This window comes from Pelmatolapia mariae, linkage group LG16_19, assembly GCF_036321145.2.
Source record: "Pelmatolapia mariae isolate MD_Pm_ZW linkage group LG16_19, Pm_UMD_F_2, whole genome shotgun sequence".
NCBI classification, from domain to species: domain Eukaryota; kingdom Metazoa; phylum Chordata; class Actinopteri; order Cichliformes; family Cichlidae; genus Pelmatolapia; species Pelmatolapia mariae.
This window is the reverse complement of record NC_086241.1, coordinates 33,867,489-33,883,501: the sequence shown is the minus strand read 5'-3', so window position 1 is coordinate 33,883,501 and position 16,013 is coordinate 33,867,489. Positions and strand designations below refer to the sequence as shown.

At 38.2% G+C, this 16,013-nt stretch overlaps 1 protein-coding gene across 1 annotated transcript in view; it reads left to right on the top strand.

Moving 5' to 3' along the window:
- ubxn4 (UBX domain protein 4) overlaps nucleotides 1-16,013 on the top strand; it is a 69,471-nt gene that overhangs the window by 47,742 nt on the left and 5,716 nt on the right. The window contains exons 8-10 of the mRNA XM_063497146.1: nucleotides 6,287-6,451; nucleotides 8,219-8,346; nucleotides 15,428-15,530. Coding sequence (XP_063353216.1) covers nucleotides 6,287-6,451; nucleotides 8,219-8,346; nucleotides 15,428-15,530 — 396 coding nt within the window. The remainder of the gene's footprint in view (nucleotides 1-6,286; nucleotides 6,452-8,218; nucleotides 8,347-15,427; nucleotides 15,531-16,013) is intronic.

The following is a 16,013-nucleotide window of genomic DNA, read 5'->3' as shown; positions in this document are numbered from 1 at the left end:
AGAAATTCTGCTCATTCACCTCTTTTCAGCGCAAAATTCTGCTGATTCACCTCTTTTCTGCAAAATTTTCATCCTTTTCGCCTCTTATCAGCACAGTTCTCAACAGATTTTGCTCATTTCAGCAGAATTGTCAGTCTGTCCACCTCTTCTTTGCGAGAATGAGTTTGGGTCTGTGAGATGAGTAGCTGCTTTGAGTCCAGGAGGGCCAGGTTCAAATCCTGCTCATGGTGATGTTTTTTTTTTTTTCACCACCACACAACTTTTTGCAGCTTTTCATCTTTTTCAGCTTTTCAGCAGACAGCTTCAGCGTTAAGGCATCCACACAGCATTTTCGCAGGAAATGCAAATTTTCTAGTTATTGTGTGGATGCCCTCAAAGGGCTTCCACACTATTGAGTTCCTGTTCCTCTTTATTCTTTATTTTTCTTTTTCAAGTTGCTTCCGTACGTTTTTTGGACTTTAACTACTCCCTCAGTTTTCAGCCGATTTTCTCCGTTCAAACTCTATACTGTTCTGCTCTTTCTGCTTATGGGTGCTATGACTTTTGGTGTTTATTACTATTATACTTTTTAAAATATTACACTTTTTTCCTTTAATTTGTCCCATTGAAATGAATGGAAATCTTCAGAAATTCTGCTAAAACTTGCTTGTTTTTGAAACTTAACTACTTCCTCATACTTTCACCTAGAAACTCCATTCAAACTTTAAAATGTTCTCAGATTATTGGGCTATTCCTGTATGATTCAACTTTTTCAGATCTTCTACCATTTAAATTTTATACCTCTTTAAGTTTTCAGTTGCAAAATTGTGATTTTTCAGAAAATACATGCGTTGTTATGGTTGCTATGCAATTAACTCAGAGTGGACAGTGAAACTTTCTGAATTTTCCCCTCTTGTCCGAACAACTTCATGCTACTTGCCCAATTTCCACTCAACCCCCACAATTTATACATCAAAACGTAGGTATTTTTGCTGGCTTTCAGAAAATGTCACTATCATTGTTGTGGGACCTACAGATGTTTTGCAAATCTCCTCAGAGCAACACAAAGCCTTAAAAATCTCCATAGACAGTCAATGGAGAGTTTGTTCAAAATCAGCGCTGGATTTCTCTAATGAGAGGCATTTTTAAATTGTCATATCTCCTTAATGAAACAAAGTGGAGACATGAGGCTTGTGCCAATATACCTTCAGACTCTGCTGATTCTCACAATTCAAGAATTTTTTTCTCACCTATTACCGTTTGGCCATGAATTACATTTTTTTGAGGGTAGGAAATTTGTGCCTTGCTCAGATCTCTTCAGATTTCAAACTCTGGAAATGAGGCACTTTTTTCTCTCATCATATCTTTTTGATGGATTTCCACAGAGACCTGAAAATTTCCATGACTGTTCACCAAAGCCTGCTGTTTCTTACGGTGAAAGAATGATTTTGATGCTCGTTATAGATTTAGAGTTACAAAACGTTGTTTGATGGCAAGTCAAGGCAGTTTTGCTTTGCATCTACTCAGTTACAGTGTATTACAAGTCATATATCTTCAATAATATATATTTTATCTCTGAATTAAGAAGACCTGCAGATTCCCCCATCTCTTCTGAACAAAACGGTGTCAGAATGAGCGTTCTAGCCCCTACGGTTAGGAAATTATAGCCATTTGTTCGAGGGGAATCCTGAATGTGAGAAATACACTGAAGAAAACCCATAGCTCTCTCTGTGTCTGTGTGTGTAAGTGCTGATTACAGCAGGTGCAGCCAATTTAGCTGACCTAGATATACCAAGCCCAGACTCTTAACAGCCACTGCTCCCTTTAGGCTCTGTGTATGTGTGTGTGTGTGTGTGTGTATCAATATTTCTCCCATGTTAAAGTATTACTCCTCCATAATAGTATTTGTGCTAAATCAAAGTACTTCTACTACATCTTAGTACTTCTGCTCAATCATAGTAATTCTGGGTAATCATATTATTTTTGCCAAATCATGGTATTTGTGCCAAATCATGGTTTTTGTGTCAAATCATGACATTTCTGATATGGTATAGTATTACTAGTAGGTGGAAGTATTTCTGTTATGTTATAGTATATGTGCTGAATATAGTATGTCTGCCAAATCATAGTATTTATCCCAAATCATAGTATTTATGCAAAATTGCACTATTTCTGCTAAAAAGCAGAAATAGTACCTTTTAGCAGAAATTTCTGTCAAAAGATATTATTTATGTTAAAACATAGTATTTCTGCTAAATCATAGTATTTGTGTCAAATCATAGTATTTGTACTAAGTCATAGTACTTCTGCCAAATCACAGTATTTGTACCCAATCATAGTATTTCTGCCATATCATCATATTTGTGCCAAATCATGGTATTTGTGCCAGATCATGATATTTGTGCCTAATTGAAAATTCTGTTATGTTATAGTATTACTACTAAGTTGTAGAATTTCTGTTATGTTATAGTATATCTGCTGATTAAAGTATATGTGCCAAATCATAGTATTTATGGCAAATCATAGTATTTGTGCCCAAACGTAGTATTTCTGCGAAATTGTAGTATTTGTGTAAAAACAAACTTACTAGTACTAAGGCATAGTATTTCGACCAAATCATAGTATTCCTTCAAAATCATAGTATTACTGCAATTTCATAGTATTTGAGCGAAATCATAGTATTCATGCAAAAACATACTGTGTCTGCAGAAATCACATTATATCTGCTATGTTATAGTATTACTACTTAGGCATAGTATTTCTACCAAATCATAGTATGCCTTCAAAATCATAGTATTACTGCAATTTCATAGTATTTGAGCAAAATCGTAGTATTCGTGCAAAAACACACTATGTCTGCAAAATCACATTATAACTGCTATGTTATAGTATTTCTACTAAGGCATAGTATTTCTACCTAATCATAGTATTCCTTCAAAATCATAGTATTACTGCAATTTCATAGTATTTGAGCAAAATCGTAGTATTTGTACTAAATCATTGTACTTGTGCCAAATCATAGTATTTTTTGCAAATCATATTATTTGAACCAAAACACTGTATTTGGACGAAGTCGTAGTATTTCTTTTAAATCATAGTACTTCACCCAAATCTCAGTAGTTGTGCTAAATTGTGTGTAAGTGCTGATTACAGCAGGTGCAGCCAATTTAGCTGACCTAGATATACCAAGCCCAGACTTTTAACAGCCCTGTACACTTTGCTCTCTGTGTATGTGTGTGTGTATATCAATATTTCTCCCATGTTAAAGTATTACTCCTCCATAATAGTATTTGTGCTAAATCAATGTACTTCTACTACATCTTAGTACTTCTACTCAATCATAGTATTTCTGCTAAATCATGGTATTTTTGAAAAATCATGGTATTTGTTCCAAATCATGGTTTTGGGGCAGAACCATAATATTTAAGACACAGTATTTCTGCCAATTCAAGGAGGCTGACTGTTACTAAGTGCATCAGTGTACATAGGTCATCTGTTGTGTTGGAGTGCCCTCTTGTGGCGCCTTTTGGGTAGTGCCTTAGTAAACGTGAACACTGCAAAGAAGTGGTATCAGACTGGTTTGTAGTGGAGGAATTTGTTGCCAGTTTCTTTCATCTTTAATCCGTATTCATGTTGTAATGTAGTAGTACCACAATATGGCAGAAACACTATGTTTTGGCACAAATACTTTGATTTGGTATACTTTAGCTTCTTCACCCCTTTTCAGCACAAATTCCAGCTTTTTTGGCTGTTTTCAGAAAAAAAAACTCTTTTCAGCAGAAATTCTGCTGATTCACCTCTTTTCTGCAAAATTTTCAGCCTTTTCACCTCTTATCAGCACAATTCTCAGCAGCTTCTGCTCATTTCAGCAGAATTGTCCGTCTCTCCACCTCTTCTTTGTAAGAATGACTTTGGCTCAGGGAAATGGATGGTCGCCTCAAGAGCATGAAGGCCAGGTTCGAATCTTGCTCAGGGCGGCATTTTTTTTTTTCCACCACCATACAACTTTTTGCAACTTTTCATCTTTTCAGCTTTTCAGCAGACAGCTTCAGCGTTAAGGCATCCACACAGCATTTTCGCAGGAAATGAAAATTTTTCTAGTTATTATTTCATATTCCGTACGTTTTTTGGCATCTATCTCCTTCAAAACCGTTCAACTTAGAAAAACCATTCAAACACCGTTAGATTCCTCTTCTTTTGGACATGACTGCTTCTACTTTTCTCATTTATAACATTTATATTTTTAAAATTATTCAACTTTTTTCAACAAAAATTTCCCATGTATTTCAATGGGGAGACCCTTCAAATCCTCATTCAACTTACTCATTTTCAAACTGTATCTACTTCCACATACGTTGACATAGAGCCACCATTCAAACTTTAAAACGAAGACAAGACATTCAACTATTCAACTTGTATTTATCTTTTCAATATCTATTATACTTTTTCTTCAGTTCCAGTTTAAGTTTCATGTTTTTTCACCCGTTTCAGAGTTTATAATGGGTGTGTATGGGACGGAATGTTGCCCCTAGAGTGAGACAGCTCAACTGGTAGAGTGAGAGAAGCAAAACAAATAATCTTAAATTTTTTTTTAAAACTGCTGCTGTGTCCGCAGCGTTTGCTCTACAGCCATCATTTTACCCTCAAAACGTAGCCATCGCTGTCCTCTTTCATCCAATGTGTTTACTATTGTACTAGGTCTTATGGTTCTTTCATAAATGTCACCAATGCACAGCCTACTCCCTCCAACTCTTCCATAGACTCTAATGTTAAAATGGCTCAGAAGGTTCGTTTGAAAATCAGAAGAGCATGGTGTCTTTCCACTGTCACCACGTCCATATAATAAACTCCACAGGCATGAAAACTGAGAATTAAGTAGACTAGACATTGCTGGTGCTCACGGTGAAAGAATTTTGTCAATACGACCTGTACTTTTCATTTGGGAGCGATTTGTTTGGCGCTGACTTTTCTGTTCATTCTAAGCAGCAAAAGTGAGGTGCATGTCTGTGTGCGTGTGTACTGAGCCATTGGGTGCAGTCACTATAGCAACCAGGCTCACACTGCCTGCCTAACAAGCTCTGTCTCTCACTGTGCCAAGATTCATCTTAAACACTTCTCTTTCAACTGCTGCTGTGTGCACAGTGTTTCCTCTACAGCCATCATTTTACCCTCAAAACGTCGCCATCGTTCTTCTCTTTCCAACAGCGTGTCTTTCAAAGTTCAGAGATGTAAACATTTTAAACTGTGTGGATCCAAGTGGAGGGATCACATTTTAGTCATTCAGTTATTCAAAGAATATGAACTTTTAATATTCATTCAGAGTTTTTTGTCTCTAAATTTTCTTTTCTCATTTCTTAGGTTTTTCTAATTTTTATTTAAAAACTTTTCAGCTATTTTCCAACTTCTTCTGTGTGAACATCAGCTTTCAGAAGTTCTGCACTTTTGTTTTCAGGTTAAAAACTCTGTATTTTCCAGCTCATACCACATTTTTAGCTTAATATTCAGCAGTTAATTCATTTCAGTGCATACATTCAGATTCAAGCATTCACACTGCAGTTTCTTCAGAAAATGCACTTTCTAGTTAGAAGAACAATACTGTGAATGCTTTTGCAAGCATTCACACTAATAAAGATTAGAAGAACAATACTGTGAATGCTTTTACAAGCATTCACACTAAATATATGAACAAGGTAACATTGAGGTCTTTCTTATTAAGTACTTTGATTTTAAAATACTAATCCAAAAAATGCTCTCAGCAACATCAAAACAATGCACTTTTATGTTACTTTAAGATACACAAATATAAATATAAAATATATAAAAAATAAAAATAATATAAATAAGTACTTATGAGACCAAAATATCAAACTCAAACCTGACATTTTACATGTTCTAACTGATTCTCATGAGCGTTTGGTACCACAGTGTGTTTAAACACTGCAGACAGAGGGGGCTGTAAGTAACCCAGAAAAGTTTGAAGACCTGTAGGAATTAGTAACACAAGCTTTCAAAGCTCGATCAACCTCCATTGGTGCAGAACGGCTTTAAACTGTGTTCCCTGAAAAAGGCCTTTTTGTTCTGAAATGTACATTATTTTTCAAGTTTAATCTTTGTTTTTATAGACAGCGGCACTTTTCATATCATGGGTATTGTCAGTAGTGCTTTGTTTTCATTTGGTGACTAATTTGTTTTGTAGTGTTCCTCTTAAACATGTTGTTACAGCTCTGACCTGTTAGTAGTGTGTAGGATGATGTCTTTTTAGAATATGAGCCACGCTTAACCTACCTGTGTTTTGTCTCTGATTCAGAATGAAATCAGAAAGGAAATGGAGAGACGGAAAGTGGGGAAAGACATGCAGGACTTCAAGAGGAAACAAGAAGAGGAGAAAACCAAGCGACTCTTAGAGGAAAGAAACAGAGAGAAGGCAGAGGAGAAGGCTGCCAGGGAACGGGTCAAACAGCAAATTGCTATGGTAACCTTATCATTCTCTCTGCTCCGTTTGGAAGGAATACCGAAAACAATCATGTCCCCCTCAGAGAAATCTGTCCTTTGTGTTTTACATCATCAGACCTCATAGATAGTTGTTAAGTTATGTATTAACTTATGCTCTATTTAGCATGTGTTGAACTACTTGCAGTATATATCTGTTTATCCCAATGTGGTCCCAGCTGTAATGAAGCGAGAGGTCGGTACACACTGTACAGGCTGGAAGTCTGTGGAAGGGCTAACACAGAAAGTCCTGAAACACCCATGCTGTGTCAGCTCTGTGACAGGAAAGAAAATGGATGGATGTGTTTTCATTTTGTTTTGGGGGAAACTTGAAAGAAAGGCATCAGGGCTCAAATGTGACATATTTAAAGTCTTTATACAGTATTTTCTACATGCTGACTACACACAAAGCACACTTGTAGGAATCCTAGTCTCCTCAGTTATAATAGTTTGTGTCACTGTTGAAAAAAATATATCAGCAAATTGAGCATGAAGACTTTGGTGGATGTAAGGCACATTTTAATGAATCGTTTACATGACCCCGTTGTACACCCCTACAGAATTTGATCAAATTCATTCAAAACTTTTCCAGCTGTCTCGTTTACAGACAGAATGACACACACGCAGATGCAACCAAAAACATAACCTGGTGAGGTGATTAAGTGTAGTCATGTGTTAGATTACTGGATTACAGACATCTTAACAGATTTTCTAACATCTGTTTGAATTCCCATGCTAAGGACAGTTGTAGAGTTTACTGTCAAAGACCAAAGGTTTTGACAGTAAATTTTATTTCAGTTGTTGTAAACATCTTATAATCTGATATTTGAAATTTGCCCCACTCACATCCTGGGTGTAAAGGCGTCTGGGAAAGGATCTCAAAACTGGATTGTAGATGGCAGACAGTTGGTGTCGTAAGCCCCGCCCTCTGTTCAAAGATGGTCATTCACAGCGGACATAGATGGCTTCTTTCCCTCCTCTTTCCATCTTCTCTGTCCAAAATGTGAACATTGGCATCCTCGAAAGAGTGACCTTTGTCCTTTAGATGCAGATGGACCTCCGAGACCGTGACCCTCTTGGGGACGCTCCCATAGGGCTTAAAATCTGGGACTCTCCACCAGTTGCTCTTAGAACCAAAGAAGCTTCTCGGATGTGAGGTGAATCGTCTTCAAGGAAACTTAAAGAAGGCCAGACGCTTTTCTTTCTAAGCTCCTTAGACTACGATGACCTGGATCACCGAGGACCTTCACAGACATTCTGTTTCGCGTTCTTCACTTTCTGTTGTTGTCACCCTGTTGAGTGGGCAATGTAGACACCCAAGTTTTTAAATGCAGTAAGTCGAGAATGATGCGATCTAGGAGCTTCAAATTAATACAATAGGTACATCTAATAAAAATCTTGGACGAGTGTGAATTTTGACCTCAAGGTCAGAGTAAGTTTTCCAAAGATCTTGTGAATTTGATAACTTGAGAACAAGGTGACATAGGATTTTGAAATTGATACCATAGGTGTGTGTACTAGGAGGCTGAGGGGTAGGACTGGTGACCACCTGTATTTTTGTACTATTGGTTTTATTTAATTGGTGGCTGTAACAGAGTGATTTCCCAGTTTGGAGAGAAAATATAGTGTTTTTATTTTATCCTGTTTTTTATTTATTGCAAAAAGTAATTGTTACTACAGCATTGCATTACTTTGGAGTGTGTTGTGCCCAACTCTGGCTGTATCTGCTTCCTGTCTTTGTGTTTTGCAGGACCGAGCTGACAGAGCAGCCCGCTACACCAAAACACGAGAGGATGAAAAGGCTGCTAAGCTGGCGCTGCTGCAGGCCAGGCAGGCAGAAGAGGAGGCCAGGAAGGAGGCATTAGTTAGGGAGAGGAGGTGAGTGGACCATTTAAATTTAAGAAGTAATGTACAGCAATCACATTGAATCAACTGATAGGTGAAGCGAACAAACTCTTCACATCCCTTTTAGAGTCCGACTGATTTTTAAGACTGATGTAGATATTTGGTCAGTTAAAATCTGATATATGAGCCAATATTTTCCCTTCAAACTAATAAAACCTAAATATCTCCTCAACATTTGTTGTGTAGTTACATATGAGTCTTTAATAAGATGACAATGGTATTTAAAAATATGTTTGTTTTATTGTCACAAGTTGTGGACTACTTGACTGACTGTGCTTGGATCAGCTGCTTTTTGTGATTGTGGCATTCCAAACCAACACGGAAGTTGCAAAGTGCCCTCTGGTGGACAAACTATACAATATAATATGGTTGAAGGGTGTTTATCCAGTCCTTTTTTTACTTTATTAATTTTCTCATACCAATATATTGTCAAATAGCCAATATTGGCCTTGAGCTCTAATCACAATCTGAATGAACATCCACAAAACCCACACAGAACCCAAAAGATCTACTGCCAGTTCTGGTACCTGTCATTTAAGATATCAGCTTGTTTATCTCAGTTTGAGAATTGCAGGTTAAGTGGGGGCACTGAGAGGAGATCCAGCATTATATGGTAAATTGACTTCTTATATAGCACATTTCTGCTCTACCTGAGCACTCAAAACGCCTTGTACACCTGGTTCATTCACCCATTCAAACAAGCACTTTTTTCTATACTTTTCTGTGTAAGTGTTCTCCATCTAACAGTCACACACATTCATAGTGGTTTATACTCTAATGGATGCATCAGAGAGCACTTTGGGATTAGGCATGCAGACTGGAGTACCAGCCTTCTGATTGGTGGATGACCTGCTCAACTTCCTGAGCGACAGCCACCCCACATTTACATTTGATTTCCGGTTTGTTTCAAATTGGACTTATGACAAAAGGGACCCGAGGCATCATCATCGTTTTTGGTAAGTTTAACGTGTAATTTGTTATCTGTTCAGTAATGAGTCTCAGCTAGCTAGCGCACAGTCAGCTATCAGAGGAAAGCCAGGGTAGATAATACATGCACAAAAACGAAGTTACCCCAACTAAGGAAATCACTCTGTTGTGCTTAAATGTTAATTAAATGTCAGTGCTGTTGTTTAGCTATTAGCTTTGCTGTTCATACTGTAGTCGACTGAAGGATGTGAAGATCTTGCAGCAGGTGTTGAAACTGTCGACATGAGAAACTGAGAAGTTATTAAGCTTGCCCCAGTCAGTAACCCTTACTGTGCGTTTATTGTAAGTGATAGCAAGCTGAACTTGCTATTAAATGTCATCATGAATTTGCTACTAATGACAGCGAAAACACAGCATTAACCAAAGATGAGTTACTGAGAAATCTGAACACTTTCCCACAGTATTTTGGGCTGAATTCACACACTGTTTGTGATATTAATTGAAATATGGATTAAATACTGAAAACACAGCTGATAACCATAAAATAAAAGAAACAGGGTTTAACTAAAGCTGTCTATGTGTGGCTGAGCTGTTACAGCTCAGTTTGTAATTTACATTAAAACTAGTTAAAGCCTGGTAAACCCAATCTGTGACTACTGGCTTTACATCAAGGCCTTATCTAAAACTATATATAAATTAAACTTTAACAAAGCAAATTGACAACTCCTTTCATTTCATAGAGCGCTATCATAAAGCTCCTCACCCGTTTGCATTGATCATTTACATTACTGCCATCTATTGGCCGCAGTAAGGCTATTTTCACCACAAGCTGCGCTTGTTTCGCACTTATAGGAGATTGCTGCTGTCTCCATTTTACGGGTGTGTCTGTCTCCCATTTATAATAACTTGAGATAGGCATGCTGAGAAGCCAGCAGCTATTTTTCTCATGGTTTGCACATTGTGGATACATTTTTGGCCTTTGACAGTAAACTGATCAGAGGCTTTTGCTGGTCTGAGAGCATTTCTGTGGAAAGCTGTGTTCTGTGGAAGCACAGCAAGCATTACCGTGCAAACAAGTTAAGTAATTTGTCATCGTATTAGATCAGAGTATAAGAGATGGTGTCCTGGGGATCTTCTCCTAATTCTGGACCAGGGCATCACTGAGCTCCTGGACAGTCAGGTGCAACCTGGCAGTGTCAGCAAAGCATAATTTCCCAGAGGTCTTCAATTAGATTTAAATCAGGCGAGCTTGGTGGCCACTCAATGGTGTCAATTCCTTAATTCTTCAGGAACTGCCTGTATACTCTCACCACACGAGGCACCAGGAGGAACCCAGGACCCACTGTAGCAGTGCAGGGGTCTGACAATGGGTCTAAGAATTTCATCCTGATACCTAATGGCAGTCAGGGTGCCATTGTGTAGGCTGCATGGTTTAGGATGTTAGTGGGGCAGTTTGAACTCTTCTTAGCAGAGTTGGAACCACATATGAGGAGGTAGAGAAATCATTTCAGAGAGCCAAGTGAGCTGGAGTATTGTTCAGCTGTGTGTCTGAGGTAAAACTGTATTTATTTTATTATTTTTATATCATTGCATAGTCAGTACAACTGCGCAATTTTGAGCTATCAGTGCACTTGCACTCATAGCGCATGCAGTGATCTGATTGGTCAGATCCTTTTATTCGGATCCCAAAATATTTTTAACCCTTGAAATATTCGCATGAATTTTACGCGTCCGGTGTGAAAGGGTCTTTACTCTGATTAAGCATTGTACTGATTAACTTTTTTTGAGCAGTGTTTTAAAAAGACAAAATTTTGAGGAATTTTTCAGCACCACATTTTAATATTTTTATTACAAAAATTTGGTACTGAGATAGTTTGTTTTAAATATAAATTTTAAGAAGCAGTTTGAAATATTCTTAATGCATTATGTTTCATAAAATTGGGCTCCATAGCCCATGCTTTTAGAGAACTGAAACGCCTTCTCATTTAATGGTTTTTCTAAGTTTTTCCTACTTTGTACATCGTAGATGCATACTGAACACATCAAATATATGAAGCAAGATATATGGAATTATGTATCAAAGAAGAAATTGATTAAAAAAAACAGTCTGATATTTTAGATTCCTGAAAGTAGCCACCCTTTGCTTTCCAAAAGTTGATTCTGTTCATCTGGACATTTTCAGTGGGAGAAACGTTTCGTCACTCATCCAAGTGACCTCTTCAGTCTCAGATGACTGCAGGTTTCCAACTTTATAAACAGAACATTACCACAATGACTGAAACTAGCACCACTAATGAACAACGGTCTGTGAGGTCAGTTCCTTCATCATAAATATGCAAATTGTCATGACCATTGATTAACAACTACTGATCAAAGACCACTGATCAATGGCCATGAGTAACATTCACAGAGAGTTGGGGCTGCAATCACAGCATTGTAAGATGGTTAAAGATGTACCCTTAGGCCCCCTAATTGATTCAGAGAGGGTCTTTCCCTTTTCACGTAAATGGCTCCTTGACTCCCCGCACAAACCAGTATTCCCTCCTGTCCAGGATGTGTACCTCATCATTGAAAGAGTGTCCACTGGCCTGAGCTGATACTGAAGAAGTGACTTGGATGAGTGACCAAACGTTTCTCCCCCTGAAAACACTACGTCCCGAAGAACAGAATCAACCTTTTTGTGATTTACTTAACTGAATGATTGAGTATGCATCAAGACACCCATTATACCATTGTTGATAGCGCTGCAAACCCTTGTCCTTCTCTCAGTGATCTTCATGATTTAGTCACCTTAAATGGTTTTTGCTTCACTTGTCATTTGTGGAATTTCTTACCTCCATAATGGGGTTGGGACCATCAGATGTGTTGTACAGAAGTCAGGTTGATTCACAGCTGACAGCTCTATTTGACAACTGTTTGGTTCTTTCCATAATATGAATTCTAACAGCTAAGTAAAGAGAAATGACAGCCCATCATTACTTTAAGAACTGAAGGTCAGTCAGTCTGGAAAATTGCTAAAACTCTGAATCTGTCCAACTGCACTCTGAAATGCAGTCGCAAAAACCATCAAGTGCTACGATGAAACTGGCTCACATGAGGACCACCCCAGGAAAGGAAGACCAAGAGTCACCTCTGCTGCTGAGGATAAATTCATCCGAGTCACCAGCCTCAGAAATCTCAAGTTAGCAGCAGCTCAGATTAGAGCCCAGATAAATGCCACACAGAGCTCCAGTAGCAGACACATCTCTACATGTTCAGAGGAGACTGTGTAAATCAGGCCTTTATGGTCAAATAGCTGCTAAGAAACCACAACTAAGGAAAAGCAACAAGCAGAAGAGATTTGTTTGGGCCAAGAAACACAACGAATGGACATTGGACCAGTGGAAACCTGTGCTTTGGTCTGATGAGTCCAAATTTGAGATCTTTGGTTCCACCTGCTGTGTCTTTGTGCAATACAGAAAAGATGAATGGATGCTCTCTACATGGATGATTCCCACCGTGAAGGAGGAGGTGTGATGGTGTGGGAGTGCTTTGCTTGTGAGACTATTGGGGATTTATTCAAAATCAAAGGGACACTGAACAGCATGACTACCACAGCATCCTGTAGCCACATGCCATCCCATCCAGTTTGGGTTTAATTGGACCATCATTTATTTTTCAACTGGGGAATGACCCCAAACACACCTCCAGGCTGTGTAAGAGCTATTTGACAAAAAAGAAGAGTGATGGAGTGCTGTGCCATACAGCCTCGCCTCCACAGCGACTTAAACCCAATCGAGATGTTTTTTCAATGAGGCGGCCTGCACAGTGAAGGCAAGAAGGCCAACAAGTGCTTAGCATCGAGCAAGGATAGCTCAGTAGGTAGTGTGGTCGCCCCATGATTGGAAGGTCGGGGGTTCTAATGCACTGAATCCAAGGCTACCCTGAGGCATCCTTGAGCAAGGTATCGTCTCTACGCATTGCTCCCCCCGGCGCTGGAATGGTAGCTGCCCACTGCTTTGCTGAGTGAATGGGTTAATGCAGAGGAGTGGTTTGAAATTAAATTGAAATTAAAAATCTCTGGGAACTCCTTCAAGACTGTTGGAAAACCATTTCAGGTGACTATTTCATAAAGCTCATTGAGAGAATGCAAAGCAGAGGGTGGCTGTTTTGAAGAGTCTAAAATATAAAACATGTTTTGAGGTATTTCTTACTTTTTTGTTTACTATTGTGTTCATTCATAGTTTTAATGTCTTCAGTGAGAATCTACAATGTAAATAGTCACGAAAATAAAGAAAAATGGATAAATGAGAAAGTATGTCCAAACTTCTGACTGGTAGTGCATGTTGTCATCTTCTAGGGCAGCAGATTAATATAATTGTATGTTTTGCTCTGTTTTCTTGAATGGTGACAATGCTTGACTGGCCTGATCTTTGCTCAAAATAGGTAAAATAGTCTGCATTAGTAAAAATCTAAGAGCAGAGAAAATCAGGGCCTGTTTCAGGACAGGGATGGACTTTATTTCAGCTTTGAGGGACAAACTGAACAGTTAACTATTTGTGATCATTGTTTTCTCTTTGTGATTTCAGGAGGTGCCCTCCGATTCAGAGCCCAGCAGCACACAGAGACGAGATGGGCAAATCATTATATGTGTCTAGTTCTTATACTGAACACACTTGTTTTTATATTGTAAATAAATATAATTACCAAATACATCAAATGTATGTATATATTAAACTTAAGTGATACCTCAAATATAAGTCATGACAAAAGTACAAAAGCATGTTATGAGCTGTCAGTAGAAACTGTAGTTTCACCAACAAAGTAAAAGAGAAAAAATTCAGTAGGGATTAAATGTGTTAATATCATCATTATATATCCACACATACCCTGTTTGTCCTACTTTTGTATTTTAGGTTAAGGAGTATAAACTGATGTGGTTTGGTGTTTAAGAAAAAAAATCCACAGTTGCAAGTCGAAAAGTTGCTAATCTAAATGGGCTTGTGTCTGATACAAGTATGTTTTGAGAAAAATTAAAGCTGCAGAATAGCTGACATATAAATGTTAAAATAATGATGAAAGCTCTTTTCTTATAGCCTTCTGTAGGAAATTAGTTGAAAAGGAAATTTTCCACTAATAAGTGTGATGGCTGAAACCCAGTGGTGTTTCCCACTTGAGTTGTCATTCTTTTAATATTTTATCTAATTCTTTTCTGTTGATGCTGCTTCTTCCTGTAAAATGCACCATGAAACAGCACAAATGTCATGCAGTAGTGTGCAGTGAAACAAAATCTAAAATATCCACTGATTCTTTAGATGACATGGTTTGGAAATCTTTGACTTGGCTAAATTTTGCCACAATGAAAGCGAGGATGATCACCCTCTTCATGTAAAACAGAGTTTGGTGCTCATAACATTTGTATCCTGTTGGGACTAAATGATGTGAATTTGAAACTGTAAACATTACCTGATTGTGTTAGGAATAATTGCTGCTTTTTAATCACTGTGAGGGAGGGAGAGTGTGCTTTATGTGTCTGAAAATGTGAGGAGTGGTTAGATAACAACTTACGCATTTCAGTTTTTGTAAATGTGAAGGTCTCGCCTCATCACACCACCGCCACCGCTGAAAGCCTTCTATAAGTGATGTCACCAATGGATGGATGTTGCACGTATTACACAACAAAAGTGAATGAGACACGAGGCAATTACAGAAAATTTAAAAAAAAATATTAAGAATGAATTCAAAAAACTAATGTGAAAGTGAAGAAATTATGTGTTTTTTGTTTTTAGTGCAACTATAAAGTAGTATCAAAAATGTATCAAGGCTGGGTTCACAAGTTGAGTTTACTTTAGGTAACCACATGGAGTTCCCACAGCTTGCATTATTTCAATAGATAAACTACTATTATAGCAATTTGCTAACTTGAATTGTTAAAAGTCAATATAATGCATATCGAAAACATGACTAATTCATACGTGTACACGGTGCAATACAACGTTCCAATGGCTGTGGGCCTAAAAAGTGGTTTCCCATTCAGCAGGACTAACCTTTGCTTGACTGCAGCTTCCAGCAGTTCTGTGAACAGTCTGATGTGCATGTGTATATGCATATGCTGCTCATATTTTATCCTCTCCTCTCTCTTCTTCAGTACCATAGCAAGGATCCAGTTCCGCCTCCCAGACGGCTCCTCCTTCACCAACCAGTTCCCCTCACAGAGTAGACTGCAGGAGGCTCGAAACTTCGCTGCTCAGGTCCGTCTTGATTCTTGCATTTCACATCCTCTCTGCTCTTGTTGAGTTCTCCAGATATCCTAATATATAGATATTAGGATCAGGTTATCTTTGTCACAACCCAGCTCAAAGGATCTGACAACTGGGAGACCACACATAGGCTTTTAAAGGCTGTAAGATACAGTGGCTTGCAAAAGTATTCGGCCCCCTTGAACCTTTCCACATTTTGTCACATTACAGCCACAAACATGAATCAATTTTATTGGAATTCCACGTGAAAGACCAATACAAAGTGGTGTACACGTGAGAAGTGGAACAAAAATCATACATGATTCCAAACATTTTTTACAAATAAATAACTGCAAAGTGGGGTATGCGTAATTATTCAGCCCCCTGAGTCAATACTTTGTAGAACCACCTTTTGCTGCAATTCCAGCTGCCAGTCTTTTAGGGTATGTCTCTACCAGCTTTGCACATCTAGAGACTGAAACCCTTGCCCATTCT